This window comes from Plectropomus leopardus, chromosome 24, assembly GCF_026936395.1.
Source record: "Plectropomus leopardus strain MGB_pleo_1.0 chromosome 24, ASM2693639v1, whole genome shotgun sequence".
NCBI classification, from domain to species: Eukaryota; Metazoa; Chordata; class Actinopteri; order Perciformes; family Serranidae; genus Plectropomus; species Plectropomus leopardus.
Window position 1 is genome coordinate 10,546,232 of NC_142199.1, and position 22,247 is coordinate 10,568,478.

At 40.8% G+C, this 22,247-nt stretch overlaps 1 protein-coding gene across 3 annotated transcripts in view; it reads left to right on the forward strand.

Moving 5' to 3' along the window:
- pard3ba (par-3 family cell polarity regulator beta a) overlaps positions 1–22,247 on the forward strand; it is a 200,630-nt gene that overhangs the window by 98,494 nt on the left and 79,889 nt on the right. For all 3 annotated transcript variants that reach the window (XM_088074335.1, XM_042513093.2, XM_088074336.1), the window contains 2 exons: positions 1,901–1,989; positions 6,476–6,520. In XM_088074335.1, the coding sequence (XP_087930461.1) occupies positions 1,901–1,989; positions 6,476–6,520 (134 nt within the window). The remainder of the gene's footprint in view (positions 1–1,900; positions 1,990–6,475; positions 6,521–22,247) is intronic.

Consider the following 22,247-nt stretch of genomic DNA (forward strand, 5'->3'; position numbering starts at 1 on the left):
ACACACCTGGCTGACATTGGAGAACTAGCTGCAACGAAAGCCCCATGCTGTGTTATCTCACATTGCCGTTTCTTGGCCAGAAAGTTGCACATAAATACACCAAACTAATGGCCAACCCGCATGTCTATTCTGTACCTCCCTGAGAGGAGATATCCCTCCATACCAGCAGAGCGCTGTCGTCTGAAATTGTCATTTAAAACAGGAAAGACCTCCAGTGAACACATTAACAACACAATCCAGTATTAAAAGAGGGAAGCATATTTATCACACACCAATCAGGAAACATTTCTGCTAAAGAGCTCAATGGCATTAAAGAAAAATGATTTACCCTCATAAAACAAGTTGTTTTCAACCTCACTCACAACATAGAAATTACATGCACCAAGTGCTTCACATGAAAAGACATAGAAGACATAATAACCTGCATGTAAAAATAAAATGAGATCAGGATAGAAAACATTGAATGTGTCTTCACATGGATAAAACCCACTTGATAATACTAGTAAAAGTAAGATGAAAGTATGGATACAAACTGAATGTACAGAATGCATAAGATGGAAAATAAAACCCATTGAGATAATATTATTAAAAATGAAGCTAAAAATCGAGTGTAAAATACAAAAAATTAAGGAAAATACAACATTTTAAAGAGTTGCAGCAGTGCGTTAGTGCAACGCAAAATGCAAAGCAGTTAAGACAGTGCTAGTTGAAGGCTAAAGTGAGGAGATACATTTTTAGTTTTCTTTTAAAATATTTAGTGAGGTGGCCTCTGTGATATTCCTCACTTCTGTTTCTCTTCTGGTGGGGCTCCACTGTCGCAAAGAACAGGTCAGCATGTAGAATCAGTGGAACAAAAGCTGACAGTGGCTGGCAGCCAGTGACTAGGATGACAGACACCCACAAATGGCCCAACATTGACCTACGGCCGACCGTCGCCTCTTTGTGTCAGAGCTTCAAGTGTCGTTCTTTACCGCCAAAGTTTCTCAAATCTTTATTTCTTCCCAGTTAGATATTGCCGTTGCTCTCTCCATATAAATGAGCCATTTTCTTCATCCTTTTTTCCTGTGCTTTCAGTTGATGTAAGATGGATAGATCGAAACGTCATCAACACAGCCACTCACTCGCTGTGATTTCTCACCTGCTCTCTTCACATATGGGCTCAATCGGACTTTACATGGACTTTGTACTTGGGAGCTGGCAGGGTGAAGTCTGTTTAATGTCCGATCCATCGGATTTGGGCTTTTGTGGTCTGACATACAACTCCTTAATGTCTAGATCAAGGATACTTGCTTTGCCACTTTTGCAAAATGACAAGAGGCCAGGGGCCAGTTAATAAACAAACATTATAATATTTGTCAGATAAAATGAATAAATGAGGAAAATCCAATCACAGCAGCAGCAGCAGCACACACTTCATTTATATGCAGGGATGTTTCTAGAATTTGAGTTTATTCTAGCTTAGCCCGTACCCAGGATCCCCCCAGCACTTTTTAAAAAATGTCACAAACAAGCCTTTTTGCACTTAAAGTACAGAAAATAGAGGTACATATAATGTATTCCCCTATCTGATAAGATGTATTGGCTAATAGATCAACTGTTTACTGAAGGTTAACACTTTTTCTTGAGGAGATGATTAATGAAAGGCACTTTTAGGATGATTTTAAGCCAAAAGTCAGAACATGAACTGGTTGCAGGTAAGCCATGCAGCATAAGTTACCATGGAGATCTACCCATGTTAAAAAAGAGCCACCTTCATGACACAACACAAACCCTGGCTTTAGACTTAACATACCTCTCTAACCCAATAATGTCACTTCTTGGTACATCCCTCCGGCTGCACTGCTTCAGATGTAAACATTGATCAATAAATTGATTAAAGTTTGATTTGATTTTTTTGCAGTGAGTTTGAGAGGCAGCCCCACATTGCCGCAGCCTTCAACGACAAGGATAACATCCCCCGCAACAGAGCGTCTAAGAGCATGGATATGGGTGAGTACAAACGCACACGCACACACACACGCACACACTCACAACCCTCATCAATGAAAGAAGCTGTTGTTTTAGTTCTCACCAGATTGGAGGCATTTCTAGGGGTAAAAACAGCACAAACGTAATGTTGTCTCAACCATCGCAACCCAGCCAAACATTCAAGTCTAATCATTGAGCCAGACTACACACACGAAAACGCACACACACACAACAGCTATCACATGCCTCTTATCACTACATTTCTTTGTTGTGATATGTAGCCCTCTCCTATTATCCGCGGCCCTGGGGGGATTTGACCTCCTGAACTCATAAACCCAGGGGCTTTCCAACACACTGGATGAACACGCTGTCTGCTGTGTGTGTGTGTGTGTGTGTGTGTGTGTGTGTGTGTGTGTGTGTGTGTGTGTGTGTGTGTGTGTGTCCTCTATTTGTGTGTGAATGAAAGGCGTGAGGTTTCCAATCTCGTGGCTTGCTGTGTGTGTGGAAGACGAGAACGAAGGGGCTTATTTCCTCGTATTAACCTGAGCTGACCTCCGTCTATCCCCTCCTCTTTTTCTATCTGTCTCCAATCTTTCTTTATCTCTTACTTTTCTCTTTCTGACACTTTCCTTCAAGTTTCTTCAGATAAGGATGAGGTCCCGCTCTGTTTTTTTTTTCTTCCCCCATCTCTCAGCAATCCCTCCATCTTTATTTATCTCTCTTTTTCCCTTTCTGGGCTCTCTTTCTCAACCGAAAGCCAATGAGTTCATGGCTCTCGCTCTCTTCTATCTTTCTCTCTTTATTCTCTGCCTCTCTCTGATTTCCAATCGCGGTTCATTAGGTTCAGTGGATTGGCTTTCTTCCTGCAGCACGCTCCTCTGCCACCCAAGCTGATTGGCTTTCATTACGGACAAGGGTGGTCTGCACACGCGCACACTCAAACACACTCTATCCCACTGAGGAGCCACTCCAATCCCCACCGCTTTCTGTCCTCCCCTTTCTGGCTTCTATCTCCATCTCTGGCCGTCCTCCATTTCAATCTGTTTTTTTGTGTTATCTCTCTGCTTCTATTCATCCCTTCCTTCTCTAAAGTGCCCAGGGCTGATACAAGGTAGTTAGCAGAGCTCCGTGTGTGTGTGTGTGTGTGTGTGTGTGTGTGTGTGTGTGAGTGTGTGAGTGTGTGAGTGGGTGTGTGTATAAAGATGGCAGGAGCACTGAGACCTCTGATACTGACCCTGTCTACACATTTTGTATTTAAAGAGCCAAGTGCTTTTTCTTTTTTCTTTTTTTTTTTCCTTCCTCTGGAGACTTTCCCACATGTGAGTCGTTGCGGTCACACGTATCTTAGCTTTCACCGCAGCGCAGAGCAGGTTAGCTTTTATTAAACACCACTTGACAGGAAGAGGTGAACTTCTTTTATTGACCCTGGATGCCTTAGCAAATAGTCTGTTGACTCAGAGCTTCCCCTCACATTTCAAGAATCCTCACGCACGCCGCCTGCACACGCCGAGCCGAACAGTCAAGTCACTGAAGCTATAGCTGCTCTAGTTCCTAAAAACACCAGAGAAGAGTTTTCTTTCTAATCTGCATTTCTTTACAACATCACTTCGACATACTCAACTACGGCCCATGGGCTAAATCCAGCCCCTGATAAGGTGCCAGGTGGCCCTCCAATCATTGTCTAATGTCTTAATTTACTAGAACTTTACCCTCTAACTCAGTTGATAACAAACAGCTGAGGTGGTAACGAGGTCTTCAAATGCATCATTTGTTGAGTTTTGCCAGTTCTGATCAACTTACTTGATCAAATTAATTTGTCTCCTTCATAAAAGCTCGTTTTTCACAAGTTGATTAGTTGATGGACTGCTTTAAATGTGAAACAGTAGTATTCAGTAATGATCCGTTTGCATTCGCAGTGACTTAATCTGGGTCTGACGTAGTGTAATTAGTGAGGTTGATGTCATCAATGAGATAAAATTGTGCTGGAGTACAGGCATGCATCATTTCCTTTGGTAAATGGATCTGCACTTGAATAGCACATTTCTAGTCCAACCACTTAAAACGATTTAACGCCGCAGGTCACATTCACCCACTCGCACACACATTCACACACTGGTGGCCACAGCTATCGGGTGAAACATTATTATTTAAATGTGAGTAATCAACGGGAAGATGGTCATATCTATGAATCACATTTTTTCCTTTGTTGACCTGTGGTGTCTTATTTTTTATCTAAAAGTGTATGAATTTTCTTTTTTTTTTTCAATACATATCGTTAAATGCCATTTTCTCAAAATCAGATCAATGTAATGGTAGCAGTACTTTGTGATTTATGGAGTTATATATACAGCTATCCAAACAATTTCCTCCGTAAAAACTGTTAACTGCAATATCAACAAAATGAAACAAGAATTTTGAATGTAACTTTATCCAATTTTCAGCTCTTTATCCTGGAAACTTAACTAATGCAAAGTAACACATATTTTAATTAGATAATGTACACAGTAATGCAAAACAGTAATTTTAGCTTGCTGAACACAGAGGCTGATGGTTTACTGCTGCCTCAATCAGTTATTTTGTTTGTGTTTTTGCATCACATTGGGGTTTAAAAGGGTTAATTTAGACTCACCAAAGTCACACAATAACACAAACAAGTTTACTGATTGAGGCAACAGTAGACGAGCACCTTCTGTGTTTAGTGCGCTTAAATGACTGTTTTACTCAATTGGGCGTGGTGGCTTTGACAAGAGCATAAATGAGGAACTCAAGCTGTAAACAGCTTTGTTACGGGCTGTCTGCAGCAAGATACAGTGGGAAAATACTCTCAGTATAAGCGCATGCTTTTGGTTTTAGGTGACTACAATATGTTTTGTTGCTGTCTTCGTTCACAGCTGTATATTGCTTATCTTCTATGTCAGTACTCCTGTCTGCTTCTCTAAACTGGGGATGCAACTTCCACTGTATGTGATACACTGGCTATGGATCAGTACCTCATTGAGGACCACTTTAATCGATCCAAGCTATCTCTTTAGTAGTTTCTGAAAAAACTAGTGTTGTATGAAGAAAGGAACAAACAAAATAATGAAAAAACAATCCACTCAGCAGCGTCAGAGGTATATTGTGTGAAACAGACTTGTGGATCCATAAAAGAGCAAATGGAGAGTCATCTTAATGGTCCATCAGCCTCCGACGCACATTCATACTTTCAGAGGCCAAGAGGTCAAATCTGTATTTGGAGGAAAACCCATGAAAACACATCCAGCAGCTCCATCACACACACACACACACGCACACACACACACACGCACAGCTCTCTATGTCTCATTAACTCTCTGCCTCTCTCTGCTGCGCACACTGTCTCAACGCATCCCTCAACCTCTCTTGATCCATCTCTCTTTTTTTCTCACCCTGTCTCTTGTCTTTCCTAACCTTTTCTTCTTTCCTCAACTTTTCTTTGTCCCTTGCCCTCTTTTCTATAACTCTTTGTCTTTGATGCTCCTCATCTTTCTGTCTCTTACCCTCTCTTTTAGTTACTCCCTTTTTTTTGTCAGTTTTTTTACTTTCTCAGTCTATCCATTTTTTTCCAACCTCATAATGGCATTCTGACACTATATAGGATTAGATTTGTGTGAATACTTTTACATTATGTGGTTATATTATCCAGTAATAGAGTATACAAATAAAAACAGTATATAAGGAAGCCAGCTGAAGGTTAAGCAACATTTTTAATCTTTCACTGTGGAAAAGGAAAGGAAGCTTGTCATTATCTGGCAGGGTCACATTGCCCAGAATAGTTTTTCCAAACTTTTAAAGTTCTGTATTTTATCTGCCACACGTGCACAAGAAAGGTATTTCTGTTTCTGTGTCTCGGTTGCTACAGATGTTTCTTTGCAGGATTTTATGAACTTTGTTTTTTTCTGACGACCCCTATCACTCTCCATCTGTCCCTCCTCTCCTTCACACTGCTGTACTCTCTCCCTTAGTCCCTTCAATATTCTCTCATTTTCTCTCTCCCTCACCCATCTGTCCACCGGGAAAATTGACCTCATAAAAAATGAAAAGGATTATTTAAGAGAAATAGCAACGTAATGAAAACCTATTATTGTATCTCATGGCGAACCAGCCTGTAACGGCTGCTGCTGGCCTACTGCAATCCTGTTTAGTTAGATTAGGCGGTGGTGGGTGGGGTGTTGGCGGGGGTTTCTTCTTGTTTTCCTTTTCCTCCCTTTATTATTTCTCTCATTGTCTTCACCTCTATCTGTTCTCATTTTCTCTCGCAAGCACAATATCACTCTTTCTTCTTATATTTCTGCTTCTTTTTCATTTCCTCTTTCAGTCTGTCTCATTTTGTCCCTCACTGGTCCTCCTCTGTCTGATACTTCTGCAGGGACTCATTTACAGCGTGTGCCAGCACCAGTAGATACCATTATTACCATTTGTAAAGCGGCACAAAGCTGCTCAGTATCCCAGTATGTGTGATAATTTTGTCTGTTTTTTTGTGTTACAGTGGCTGACGAGAGCAACATGGGATCACTGGTCGGGCAGAGGAACGGTAAGTGTTTGATCTAATCTAAACAAATGCATAAAAGCATAAAAATGTTCTCCTCTTTTGCTTTTGATCCTCCAAACTGCCACATCTCTTTTTCTCGAAAAGTGCAACAGTTTAATCCATCAACATGCAACTATAAATGAACCTTGTGTGTGATGATTCTCATTTTCTCATTTTTATGCCTCTGTGCCGGCCATTATTAGTCTTCATGGTTTTGGGATGTCCGTCCATTGGTCCATACATACTTGCGTCCCATATCGTGGTATCTCACAAAAGCCTTGCATCAAATTTGGCACAAACATCCACTTGGACTTAACGATGAACTGATTAGATTTTTCTAGTTGAAGGTCAAGGGCACTGTAACCTTATCTGTCTGATTCCCGTAAACAGGATATCTTAGGATCACCGTGAGGGATATTTTTTATAATTTGGCGAAAACATCCCCTTTGACTCAAGGATGGACCGACTCATGTTTTATGTCACAATACATTTTTTAAAAATATAATCAAAGTTCCCCTAGCCTGTAATATTGGCATTAAATTTCTTCCCAAGTGGCATTTAAAAGTCATTAAAAGGCTTAAATGCCACTTTCCTTAAGTTGAAGGGACCCTGTGACAGTATTTTGGAGTTCAAGGTCACTGTGACCTTGGGTCTGTCTCTTACTTGTTAATTTGATATCTCAAGAAGGCCTTGAGGAAATCTCCTCAAATTTGGGACAAACGTCCACTTTGACTCAACGATGAACCAGTGGGAATTTGATGACCAAAGGTCAAGGTCACTGTCACTTCTTCATCCATCTCATTCTTGTGAGGGTAATATCTCAAGAAGGCCTTGAGGGAATTACCTCAAATTTGGAGTTTGTTGGTCAAAGTTCAACTGTCACTAATATTTGGTCAGATATTGAATTGGTGAAAATAATATTGGGTTTCCTTGTTGAAACTGTGCTGATTGTATAGATTTTCTGTGCTGCGATGGGGAAATGTGTTCACAGACATGGATGTAATCTGTAAATGCAACTTGACTGGTTTTCAGAGTCATTCAAACACAAGGCGGTAATTCTAGTTTTCTATTCTATTATCTATTCTCAAACATTTCTTTAGTCCTCATTCTCCTTTGCCTCCCCCTCCTCTCCACTCCTTTGGCTGACAAAGTTGAGTTGTGAAGCACTTAGTGTCTGAGCTCTCGCTGCTTTATAGCCGTCCAGGTCAGCAGGCCCACAGTGCTCAATCCTCACACAGCTGACAGCAGCCGTATAGCATTACAATGACTTCTGCTTCACTTATTCCTCCGCACTCAGTTCCGCCTTGTTTTATTTGAGAAAAGTCTAGTTAAAGGTAAAATATAAAGTCAGTATTACTTTTTGCTTTACTGAGTGACATTACACAGTCGTGCTTCAAACCATATATAATTCACTCTGAAGAATTGAAGTACTTTCTGACTGCTGGAACCACTGTTAGTTTGGAATTAGCCTTGACTGAATCCCCTCTCAGACATGCACCTCGTTATGCAAATCTGATGGCAATTTAACATGTCAGTCTCATGTCCGGAGTCACTTTTACATAAAAGTCCTGACTGCAATCTGACTCGTAACATTTCTGTAAAACTTAGAGCACAGAACAAGACTGAGATGAAAGTTTATACACAGAAAGAGGGATTAAATTCACATCTTGTTTTATTCAAGAGTTCTAACATAACATATTGTCATTCCATGCTTGTTAGACCTTGTAAAAAAGGCAGCAGAATTTGCTATCTAATGACATTAAATGAAGATATTGATTACATTCATTTATTATGGGAGTCACTGTAGTCTGTGATCTATAATTAAGGCTTCAATGGCAAAACAAGTTTTAATATCCATCAGTGATGCAGCCCGCGAGAACGCTCTTCTTCTTTGACTTCCCTCTTGTGCACCAGGTGCAGAATATCACGCAAGAGTTGTGGCTTTTTCTGTAAAAGTCACGTTTGAATAAAGCTGTAAGGAATATTTCCATCATGGATGCCTGAATGAGAAAAAGCAAGAGTCAGATGTGACTGCTCCAGCATTGCGTCTCCAGTATGAATAAAAATCTGTTGCTTGCAGAGAGCATGGTTCAGTTGACCATCTTTAGTTGGGCTGCAGAAGATGACATAGACGGGGAGGTTTCCAGGCGCTTCTTTTTCAGCTTTGCTAAATTTGTGCTTAAATTGAGCTCTTAGGTTTTTTTTTGCAAGCGTTGATGGTGCTTTTTTGCGGTTGGCGTTGGATGGCAGTGCTTCTTGTGCTGTGTTCAGATGCCTCTCACAAGTATTTAAACCTTTGAAACCTGAGAAAATTGGTTTTATTTCTTTTGAGAATAAGGGGAAAAACACAATGAGCAACTCTGCAAAAAAGCTGGCCCACAAATTGCAAAAAAAAATCGTAAAAGGTGACAAGAAAATGACCTGAAAATTAGCTGTGGGGGATTATTTTATATATATATATATATATATATATATATATATATATATATATATATATATATATATATATATATATATATATATATATATATATATAAACTAGGGACAAATGTCCAGAAATGTCCAGAAAACTATTTTTTATTTACCTCTAGCTTTACAATTTATTTTCAACTCATAAATATATTTTTTTGCACATTTTAAAGGTTATTTTCTTTGTTTGTTTTACTGTATTTTAGTTGCTAATTTTTAGGTCCATTTTCTGTAACTTTTTACTTCTAAATATCTAGGTCATTTCTTGTTAAGATGCTTATTCACATGTTTTTAAAAGAAATCATGCAATTTTGCTCAGCTTTCAAAGGGTTTAACAACAATTACAACAACGATTTTTTTTTTCCCAGGAAACAAACAACAGTCTTTTGGTAGAAAGTTCAGAGTTTTATCCATCACCTCTCCTGCCCTCTCTGTGCAGTTTTTCTCGCTCTTCACACTTCAGCAGTTACTCTGACGAAAACAGGACACAATAACAATAGAGTTTTGTTGTATTGTTGCTTGTATAGTTTTATCTGACCAATCAGTGATTGGTTGATTGAAGTTATTGTTGTAATTGTGGTGTTCAGTAGTGTAGATACATCTCATTCAGAACACCTGCTGTATTTTAAAATGGCAACAAAGCTTATATAACAAAAGAGACATGACCAGCATTTTAGTTCTGATGTTGAGAGACAGGTCTGACTTCTTCTCTGCCTCTATGTCTCTGTAACACACACACACACACACACACACACACACACACACACACACACACACACGTACACCGATCTCTTAAATCCACCTGCAACAAGCCCACTAAGCCTGTTGCAGGTGGAATACAAATGTCCCGAGCTCTGTTGGTGACCTCAAATCCCCCACACTCAGCATTCACACAAGTGGCTTCGCCTCCACTCCCCCTCGTCCTCCTCCTCCTTCTCCCCCTCGAATAGTCCCCTGTCTCTCCCCCCTATGATTTTCCTGGCATTTCTGATCAGCACCCATAACCTATATGATATATAAAGCGATCCATTTCTCTGCTGCAACGTTCCTTTCTTGATTTTTCTTTTTTTCATCCCCCCTTCCCTTGACATCTTAGCTAATGTGTATTGACAGGGCTTTTTCGTGTTTTTCATTTTTGCTGACGCAGTGTATTTGCCTAGCTTCCTGCGCCCCCTCCTTCCTAAATGGCCTCAGTGTTTCTTTATGGGCTTTGACATATTTCATTAGGCGGATGGTCTTAAGAGGCCTGCCTGGCTTCTTTAATCTGGCTAAAACCCTTTTTCTCTCTGGCTAGAGCCGCTACGAGGAGTGCCTCACTCCTCTAACTCTCTCTCTCTCGCTTCATCTTTCTCTCTGTCACTTACTCACTGAGTCCCATTCTCCCTCTCTTTTTTCAGTCTAAGGAGTCTCCATCTTCAATAAAGCTTTTAGTTGTTTTTTCTTTTCTTTTTTTTCTGCTTTCATCTTTGCTACCACTCTCGTCACTTCTCTCTTGATTATTCTCCTGCTCTTTGTTGCCAGGCTCATTCCAGTTTTAGTATCCTCTCAATCCCAAGCCGTCATCCCTCTTTCTTTTTTTCTCTCCTACATCCTTCTCTCTCTCTGTATGATCACTTTCATTCTCTTTCTCTCAACAGGCTGATCCTCTTTTATTCACTCGCTCTCTGTTATCGTCAGCCTTCTCTTTCTTTCTCAACGTCCTCTGCAGCTGTATCTGTTCCAGCCTTATGTGATTATGGTGAACATGCTCCAGTCTCTGGAGTTTCCTCTCTCAATTCAGAACAGTGCAGCATCTCCTCGTGACTCTGTATGTTTAGTGAGAGTGTCTGCCTGTTAAGACCAAGCCCACATCCGAGAACTAGCGGTGATGAAAGCCCCCTGCTGTCGCCTAATGTCAATGTGTCTCAGCCAAAAAGCTGCACAGGAACACACCAAACTGACGGTCAACCAGCACATATGTTCTATGCCTGCATGAGAGGAGATTCCCCCAACAGTCATCTGTAATCGTCATTCAGAACAGTTTGTTTCGACCTGGCTCCCCCTTAACTTTAGCTGTTTGTTTACTTCCTCTCTTCCGTTTATCCTTTGTTACGCTGAGCTGAACGGCCAATCAGAGTGATTTCATTCATTGATGGGCTCCACGGCCGCCGGTTCAGCATACTGAATTTGCTTATTGACAAATTTGCCACTGATTCAGCAAACTGAATCTGAACTAGGCTGCTGCCATGGAGCTGGTCTGTGAATGTCATGATAGTGACATTTCTAACTTACATACAGTGCCTTGAAAAATATTGATATTAATGCCATTTTCATGGTTTCCCGCACAATAATTTACCTGTGGCGGCCTGTTATGATTAAAACATCTACTGCCACATTGCATTTTTTCCATTTTTGGAACTGGGGTGTATTGACTGCACCACATCCTCAATGTGCAGATCGTAATCTGGGCACAGACGGTGCAGTAGAACGTCAGGCGCAGATAAAGTGAAACATTCTTTGCACTGGGTCTTAAAATCTGCAGTGTCTGCGCCTCTCAGCTATCAATCTGATCAGCTCTGACTGGAAAGAGACACAGAGCAAAGCGTCATACTCTGAAAACCACGCCCACAGGCTTCAACCAAGGGGTGAAATGCTCACAAAATGTGTGCAGCTATCTAAAAACATTAGATACCAGCATGAAATGGATCATTGTAGCACCTTATGTCTCCCAGAGAGGAAATGTAATAGCTGGCTTCAACCTCGACAGTTCGGTCAAATTAGGAAATCACTTGCTGCTCATAGTTCACAAAATGTCAGGATCCCACAGTTTCCTTCCATTCTGTCTGCTGATCACACACATCTGTGTTCACTTTTGTCCTCTTAAAAGCTCAGTTTTTTGGTTCTGCATCTTAGAAAGTTAGTTTTGGGTTCTTTTCATTGTTGGCAGTACATCCCATCACACAGCAGCATTTAGACATTATTCTGTTGTTTGCTAGTTGATGGAAAAGACAAGGTGGTACCTTCAGGCAACACAAAGTTAATGTAGAGCGATGGATTGTATTCCCCCTGGAGGGGGCGGGACTTAAATGCGGCCTGTCTCTATTGACAGATCAATTATCTACCGCACGACTCAAACTGCTGCTGATGGTGTGTTCTGCCTATGCTTCGTTCATGAGCGAGAAAATACGTCTGAATTCAGCAAGGAGAAACAAGATTAAAAAAAACAAACGGGAAGTTTGCATTCATTGAAATGTACTGATAAATCAATATTCTTGACAACCCTCGTGCCTGTGTGTGTGTGTGTGTGTGTGTGTGTGTGTGTGTGTGTGTGTGTGTGTGTGTGTGTGCGCTTGTGTGTCAACACCCCACAGACAGCCAGAGTAATGGACAGATATCTCTCATTCATCCCCCCATTTTTCTCCCTTAGCGTCTAACATCTCCCCTGGTGTCAGGCTGCCCTCTTACAACACACCTGGGAGCTCTTCCAGCACACACACACACACACACACACACACACACACACACACACACACACACACACACACACATAGTACAGTATATGCCAATGCAGAGGCTTCTACTGCATCTTAGCCTCATGCACATTTCTCTGCATTTGTCGCAGATGTCGCTTCAGTTCCTATTTGTTTCCCTGATTCTTCAGCATTTTTCAGTGTGTATATCTGGAGTGTGTTTTCTGATGATCACTTGAAGAAATCCATTGTTGTCTGTTTAGTGTTGCCAAGCTAACAGCTAACCCTGCAGCACAGCCAGCGGTGCCGTCGCTCCGTGCACCCATTAGTCCACTGCTGTTTCTTCTCCACACAATAAGACTTTGAAACCAGCCAGCGTCCCGCCAGCACTGAAGCCTCTGCTTTGTTTTCAGTCTCTTTGTTTGGGTGCTGTGTAACTCTGCCGCTCACTGTCATTCGCTGCTTAGCTCGCTCCCTCTCTCTCCCTCCGTTCTTTGCATCCAGCGTGTCATTGTTGATTTAAGCTGAAAGTCACCATGTTGCGGCGATTTGGATTGATTTATCAGTCTGTGCCTGTAAGCACCATCTGTGAGTGTCTGTGTGCTTTTCTTGTATTTCTATTCTTGTAAGGGCCGATTCTTCTCCTTCTACACTGTCAACAGCTTGCACCTGACAATCACGTGTGATTTGTGAAGTACAGAGCTGGATCTGAATATTTGAAAATAGCATTTATGTAGGTCTATAATTTATCAATCATTATTAAAAAATACACACAAGCTGTTATTAGGTCACAAAAGTGAATAGATGATGATGTTGTTCAACCAAAGCCCTCAGGATTACAAATGTGCATGAATTACACCAGAAAATGTTTTTTTTTTATATGCTTTTATTCTGATAACATATTGTGCAGTTAATTGCAATTTGTTATCGTTTTGCAAGTGCAAACTAAGGAAAATCTTTGTGGACATCTTATAGGATAAAATTCCGTATTTGCAATGTTAATAATTTGTAAACGAAAAACATCAGTACCCCTCCACATCATACCTTGCACAGAAATATAATCCCAAAGATGTGCGTTGATGTAATGCATAAAAATGGATGGATGTAAAGACGTTAATGTATACCGCATTGTCTTCAGTCAGAAGGAAACTGTTCTCTTGGCATGAGGTTTTGGTCTTGATTGACTGTAGTCTTCTGCGGGGGGGGAGTGTTTCAAAGACTTTTGTCTCCGGGGTAGAGGAGGGTTCAGCCACAATCCCTCCTGCCCGTCTCAGGGTCCTGGAGGAGTGATTATTGCAGTGTAGAAGTGACTCATCATTGTTTTTGGAAGGTTGAACTTCTTCATCTGCTGGAGGAAGTACATCCTTCACTGTGCTAATGTTCAGCTCCCACTTGTGGTCTTGGATGATGATGGAACTGAGGACGTGAAAGGACTCCATAGTGTCGACTGCGGAGTCACAAACAATTATATGGGCTCATTGGGTTGTTCTTCCCAAAATCCACAGCCATTTCAGCCTTTAATCCTTAATGAGTGCATTTTAACTGGATCCATGAGGTTTAACAGCCAACTCACTAATGGTGTAAACTATAAACTATACAAAACAGCATATACCACCACAGTCGGAACAGACACGTTATAAACACTGACAGAAAATGATATTTGTGTTTTGGAACCTTGAACAGCAAACTTAACCGCAAACTAAAAACTATTCCAGCACGAGGCATGATGGCAGTGAGGGAGTCCCTACAATGATATGGCATCTGGCTGGAGAGAGCTGAATGTTTCTGTAAATATTGTAAAATATTGTGGGATGCTAGCAAGCGAGCTTGTTGTACAAAATGGATGTGGTTGTATGATGTGGTGTGGAAGCTACAACAATGATATCTATAAGTTACCACCAATAGTACTGTTTTGAATATGAACAATGAGGAAATAAGTACTCACACATCCTTTCAGTGGTTATGTCTCTGAGACCACAGCTGATATCAAAGTGTTTTTTTTACATGATGTGAAGCTCTATTTTTCACGGATGCAGTGTGGACAGAGCCGTGTATGCGATGTGGCGTAATAGTCTGACGCTTGCATCCACTTAGGTCATGGTGTGAGACTAAAAAGCAGAATTTATTGGTGGTGTAGTAGTAAATAAAGGGCTTCACCAGTTCAGCATTATGTAGATTTGTGTATGTGAATTTATGCTCTCTACAGTTCTCCCTAAGTGCACACATTCTCGTATCCACCACACGTTTACAAATGGCACATGTCCCGCTCCGCACAGTTTGCTCCAACCCTCATCCATACTCTGCCAGCCCCCCGTGCTGCTGTAATCCAGTAGAGGTAAGCAGTAATTATGAAATGGCCTTTTAAGTCCCCTCCAGTTATTAAAGCCATTCATCTAGACGGAGGCAGAATACATACGGGCCCATATGTCCCCATTCCCTCATACATCTAAACAGCTAAACCCAATTACTGCCAGAGCAGCGCCTCCGTCCAGCTTCATCCTCTGCCTCTGATATAGCTGAGTGCATTCAAATAGTGATGGAGGGATGCTTAATGATGGGACAGGTCTTTAATTGGAGTGGAGTTGTGATTGGCCATAACATGAATTGGATTTGCTTTTACTGGCTATACAGTTGTCTGAAGTGATTTGGTTTGAAGTTGAGTTTTCATATGATATGAAGACAGAGTATGAAGTCAGATCATTAGTGACGTTCTGCTCTTCCACTGCTGTGCCGAAACACTGTTCACTATTTAAAGGGTAAGGCTGGCAATAGTCTATATTTTTCTTATTGTCAACAAATCTCATGAAACGACCAAAACCAACAATGAAATGTTGGTTTTGGTATTATTGCTATTATTGTACAAAAACTGTTAAAAACATGTCAGTGCCTTTGTTGTGTGTGGGCACTGTAGTTTATTTTGAGTAAATCCCATTAGTTCAGTCAAATGTGTTATCCAGGTCAAGGTAATTCTAGGTGCTTTATCATAGAAAACTGGTCTTCCTCAAGTTTTTTGAAGATGTTTTGCATCTCATCAGTGTCTTTTTCAGTTCAGAACTAAAGACGTCTTCAAAAAACTCAAGCACGTTCGGTTGCCTTCAATATAGCACCTAGAAAGTCGAATGTGTAATACTTTGCAGGTGAAAAAAACGTGTTTTTTGGCTATAACTACACAATAACATACAAAAATAAACAAAGAAGATGTAAGGTAATTCTAGTTACCCTTTGGACCTGTTGTATGTCATCATTGGTTTCCTCCATTAAAGCTTTGGGGGCTTGTATTTAGTAAATTTAATCTAAGGTTAAGCAATGAAGATAAGTGTCATGAGACCTTTTTGTTTTCTCTCCATTTCTTTGTAGAATATAAAGAACTCAAATCCATTCATAAACATTTGTTGAGATGAGATTTGTTAATGTCTATTGTGATTTAAGATTTTATAGGCTCCTCTTGAATTAGATCACTTTTATTGAAACTGCGTAACACAAAAGGGGTCCATTCTATTGCTTTTAACACTGTATTTAATTCTTCTGTTGGATTAAATTGAATAACCTTTATTGAAAAGGTTGACACAGAGAGCAGGCTGTCTTTTACAGGTGTGTGTGTGTGTGTGTGTGTGTGTGTGTGTGTGTGTGTGTGTGTGTGTGTGTGTCATGTGTTTTTATAGCAGAGCGCAGGTCAGGGCCTGTTTTACAGGTCTCCAGAAAAAATGGCTGCTTGTTTTTATTGGTGAGTCTTGAGATTGGATAGTAGATGGAAAAGTGGATGTGTGACCTACATGTGTGTTTCTATAAGCACACATGTTGTGATTCTCGTGTGTGTGTGCATCCGTGTGGTCATGTGTGTGTTTAAAAAACTATGGCCAGAAGCAACAAGCCCCTTTTTTTCACTGTTGGCTAAAGTGTCTCCTTGGCAACTCACACACACACACGCACACACACATACACCTGCTCTGCCACCCCCAGCAGTTTTGATGGAGGGGGCACTTTCTTGTAACCGTGGCAACCTTTCAGCAAGTGTGCTGCAAAGGCGCTTGCTGTGGAGCACATTGTAGTCCAGTTGATAGGTAAGTGTTAAGACCCTGCTGAGACACTGTGGGCAGGTTCAGCATTGTGCCCGGGGTTTTATTGGGATGTGTGTAAGTGTGTGTGTGTGTGTATGTGTGTGGCTGTTTGTGTGTTTTGAGTGGAACAACAATGTCAGCTTCAATATAAATAAGACAATATCCTGTTTAATAGTTTGCTGGTTGATTGGATGGTGTAATAGGTAAGACACAGTGGCAGGGCATCGCAGTGTGTGCTTGTGTGTGTAAGTCCGTGTATTAAATTTGTACTGCACAATCTGCATGGCAAAGCCTGTAATTTGGACATTTCTGAGTTCATTTATTCTTGTGTTCATTGGGTGAAATAATTAGTGTGCAGACAACTTGTATTCAGAATTGATAGTTTGCGCCGGCGGTGGGAAAACAGACATTTTAGAGCCAGACTGCAATTATTATTTTTCAATTATTCCCACAAAATATCAGCATTGATAATGTTTTGACCCCCATGACATAAAACCAGAGAATAAGTTGTATGAGTGTGCCTCAGTCACAAGTTGCAGCTCTGTCACAGTCACTTTTAAGGCGTCGCTTTAAAAGTACAAAGCAGCATGATGGAGCGGTGTTAGTCCTTGCAGGGCCTGTCAGTGCGGCGGGACCCCAAGGCTACGTTTCAGGCAACGACTTCACTGCTGTCTGCTCAATACAGGCACGACAGCCTGTACTAAAGTCACTATATGCAGATCACATTTAGATGTGTGTTGGATAGGCATGCGTGCAGGTAGATGTTGGCATGGCAGGTGTGAGCTTTTGACAGGCAGGTCCATAAAATATCCTCAATTTGATAAATATTAGGCCTCCAAAGTAATTCAATAGTCTTAAATGTGAAATTTTGAGGTCTTAATTGCCATAACCATTTTATCTAATTTAATGTATTCATCTTTATTTTCTTTTTATCAAAATGAATCAAGCTCTTTGGTATGAAAGTTTTTTCATGATACAAATCTTTAAAATTTGCACAGAAACGAATACTTTCTTTTACTTTATACTTGCAATTATCATTTAGGAAAATGTAGATCAACCTAGCTCTATGTGATAACTGTATTCTCTTTATCTGCACAGGACCACATAATGTATCTTTATACTTTTCTACAAAGCAATGAATAAGAAAAATATGATTTGTTCAAAAATATGTATTAAATCTGGTCAAAAATCTTTGTGAAAAAGTCTAAAAAGCATTTAATTGAAGCGTCTCATACCTGAGGACACCCTGGTTATGTGGGTGTTGGTGTGTTTTGTGGATAATTGAGTGTTTCTCACCATTTCACAGTGGTAATTGGCAGGTTCTTTGTTTTCAGCAAAATTTTTGGCATTAAGGATGTTCTTGCACATCATTTCCAAGAAGTTGTTTGTCTGTCAGAAGAAGTGTTGGTTTATATGTATCTTTTTTTTTTCACTGTAAACTCCCAATTTCAAGTTTTCTTTTATTGATAATCTCAGTGTTCCTCAACACTGCAGTTTCATGGATAATGTAATTACACTGTATAAGACCTTTATCTTTCTAACATCGCCACTGTAAACCCACACCATGTGGATCAGGTCTGCCCCTCCTCAAACAACAGTGTCATAGTTCATTGGGATGTTTCACTTTGGACATCATCATATGCCAGTTCGGTAGACATTGGCCTGATGGAAAACGCGTTGTTTGGGAAGTATTCTGTCATGTGCCAATGTAGCGGCAATGGGAGAAAACAGCGGCCTAATTGGAGCTGGGAGGCAAATTATGAGCCGTCAGCTGCTGTTGCTGTGGAAAAGAAACCGGTCAGAGGCGTCAGTTAGAGCTGTGGGAAATTTGGAAAACAACTGGGACCAAAGACTAGGGACCAAACACCAAAATATATAGCAGCTTAATACATCAGACACCACCCCCATAATCCAACTTTAAAGTTCTTTGAATGCTGAATTTATTTCACTTCTACAAAGAGTAATCTTCAGCTTTGTTCAGTTGGGTGTTTCCTTCAGAAACGCACCTTGGGAGTTGTACTTGACTTCTCCTCTGAAGTTTATTTGTACTTTTTGAAAACTTTTTTGTCATACAGCAGCTATTTTCTAATGCAGTGAAACATCTTTTGCACTGATGATTCAACTTGGACTTTTATGGTCATCCAAGCCTTTAAATTGCCTAAGCTGCCAACGTTAAACATCGTCTTTGCACGAAAAGTAACTTCTGAGACCGTGACACCCAAAATTAGTCTTCCCACTTCTCCACTGGCTAAGAGTGAGATAAGGAGGAGCGAGACAGACAGTAAGGAGGTGACATTTTTGCTTGATCTGGGACGGAGGAGCGTTACAGCTGTGAAGGGCATCGCCATCGTCCTGGCCTGTTTGGCTGTTAGGCTGTTTGTCAAATCTGTGCACCAGCTTGAATCAGTGGCAATCAAGCAGACATGATGCGAATGGATCCGTGCGAGCATCTGCTGGCACAGCGGGCAGCGATATGTGATAAACGCTGATTTCACCCTCCATTGGATCGAGCTGGCGATGATAGCCACCTCTCCCCCACTCATCCATCCTATTAAACCCTCATTATTCATTTACCTCCAGCCTCAGCCGCCTGACATGCATGGAATGAGTCCACTCACACACAAACATACACTCGCAAAAGTAAATGTCTTCTCTTATTTCATCTGTGGCGGTCAAGGACACACACCACTATCTCATACAGGCATGACTTTTAATTTTTATTCTTCTTCGACCAAAATTCTCACATTTTGTCGTCCTCACACACACATGCCCACGCTTTCAGACACACAGTCTCTCTGTGTATAGTGCAGCAGTGTGCTGGCAAGAAGCTTAATTCTATCAGGCTGCGAGCTGGACAGCCGTAATTACATTTGTGACACAAATCCTGCCTCTCAAATTGAGCGTTTTATTCCTGAGCGCTCCCCCCTCTCTATTTATAACCCCTTATTCCCCATAAATCCCACTTCCTCTCAGAAAGTCAATTTAGGACTTAAAAGGCAGCCACGCTCCGCTTACTTTTCTCCCCCCTCCTTCGACTCTATCGCCGCTTCAGTTTCACTTCTCCTTTCCCCCCCTCCTGCTCTACTTCGGAGCTTTGAAGCCTCTGAAATGACGTCTTAAGCAGTGAGTGCCATGATGCGAGAAAGTCATCCCTACAGGAAAGTTTCCGACAGAAAAAACACCGCTTGCAACCTGTCTGTAACTTCTTTGAAGAGTCACTGTTTCATTGTGATACACAGCTGGGTTGGTGTGTCGTTTTCTTCACCACTCTTGGTCACCCTGTCCTTCAACTTCTCACAGGGCGGCTTCCCCCTTGGCATGACATTTACTCTCTTTTCTCCTTTTTTTCCCCCTCCGTTTTTCTTACAGCTCTGCATTTCCTCAAATCTTACATTTCCCCGGCGCCTCCTCCTCTCCTCTCCGCTCCCCTGCTGAATCAGCTGTGGCCTTCATCACTTCCCCGCTCCTCCGTCTCCCCTTTCTTCCTCCCTCGACTTGGAGGCCATACCTGAGTACAGTATGATGGCAGTTCATTTATTCCCGCTCTCTCTTGCTTATGCATGAGCCTGTCAGTTCCCATAGTGCCGCTCCTCACCTGTCCCTGTACCACTCCACCTCATTCATCGTTGCTTTTCCCCTCCTTTATGTTGCTCCTATAGGACTCTGACTTTCTCCTCATTTCTGTCAAGCCTGTTTTTCACCCCCTGATTTCCTCTACCCCTCTCTCTCTCTACATTTCATCTTCATAGCTTTATATTTCTGGGCTTTAACCTTTTTGAGGTTCATTCAAAAAAAAAAGCTATATCCATTAGGGAGAGGGTGTGTGAGCTGATTTCTCAGGTAAAAATCAGGTGATCTTTTGCTGAGTCGGTCTACATCTAAACCTTCAAAAAACTTAGGCCAAGACATCAATATCTGTAATATAGATTAAATAATAAAATAATATATTCTTCATAAATATAAATTAAAATATGATTATATAATGATGTATGATTTTATAGTTTTAAATGTGTATTGACTGAATCCAAGAAACCATGAAAAAGTCTATAATTCTTGTCCAGTCCAAACTCCTTTCGATCTATAATAATCTTTAATTCTGCTGAAGTAAACATAGCTTGATCTCATGCCTTAAAGTATACGTTTTTATGATTTATTTTTTCCTTACAATGTTTCTTTATAGTTTCAGATATTCTTCTTTGGTTTGTGCTGTTTTTTTCCCCTCAAATGTTTAGACAAGACAAAGAAATTCAATCGAAGACCAAACAAAACACTAGATATCAGAGATGGGGGACTCTTGAGAAACTTGAGAACTTGAGACTTGCTTGACTGCAAGACAAAAGACTTGATTTAACTTTGACTTGTTATTCATGACTTGAAAGGACCTTTTTTTTAAAGGAGATAATTGCATTTTTTAAGATATTGCTCAGTTTTGTTGTTGAAACACGATTTCATGATTTCTATTGCTGTGCGTGCAAACGTGGCAACGTGCTAGGACATGCAGACTTCCCACCATAGACTGTGTTAAAATAATGGATGCAGCTAGTGTGACATCCCCAATTGATTTGTGGATTGCTGCTTTGAAGCCTTGAATTCAACATTTTGGCTGTTTCCATCTTGGGTTTTTTTTGGAACCACAAGTGATCATTTTATGATAGCATGCATGACAGTTGTCATGAATGTGGAAATGAGCAAAAGAGACCAAAACCGTGTATGTACCAGGCTGTAAACACGTTTATTTTTATTTAACTTTGGCATTTTGACATGGGGGTCTTTGGGAATTGACTCTCACTTGGAGCAAGCGGACATTAGAGAAACTGCAGTTTTTTGCACTTCTGCGCTGGCTTCTTTTCTGGTTGCTGCTTGGGTGAAACACGAGGCAGCTATTATGGAGCAGGCTCATCCAAAAATTTAAAAACCAAAGGGATTCAAAGATTATGTTGTCTGAAAGTAAGAGGACAGGTCTGCAGATCAAAAATCATTGACATGACTATCACAGCATTAAACATATTAGCTATATGTTTATATCTAATCATCTGAGAAGTTCATATGACTTGACTCATAACTTGCTTGACTTCAGTAATGACTCCATTTGTCTTACTTGCTTCATATCAGGGACTCAACTTGATTCTCATCACAGTAACTTGAGACTTAACTGAGACTTGTAAGTGTGACTCCCATTGCTGCAATATACACAAAAAAGGGAGAAGAAGAAGAACAAAATATGTCAAGACTGAAAAGTGTGAAAGATTTCTCAGAGACTGATTATGCAAGGTTAGATAAATGCTTGCATAACTTTTGGACATCCTTGACTGGATTCAGTAGACGCAATGCACAACTTTATACTGGATTGGACCTAATCTGGCACAAATGGACCAAGTGTGGACTCATTCCAGTGCTCCCTCACATAACTCATTCAAAGTGCCTTGTCCCCACTCCTTGTTTCTATCCTGCAATGAACTGATCTCAGCTTCTGTTCAAGTTGAAAAATCCTTTAAATAAGGAAATATTAATGTAGAAGATGAGTATTGGTGTAATGTTTTATAAGCAGTAGGGAAATTTAGCTAAAAGCTTTTGATCTCAATACCCAGAGTCTTTTAAACACTTAAAACCATGCTGTCCCATTTGATCAGTGGCAGCATATCTTATTTTGGAGCAAACTTCCCTCCTCCTCCATCACTTTCTTTATTTCCCCCTGCACTCCCTCTTGTCCTCTGTTCAGCATCTGTCCACCTCATCGCTCATAGACCCTCCCGT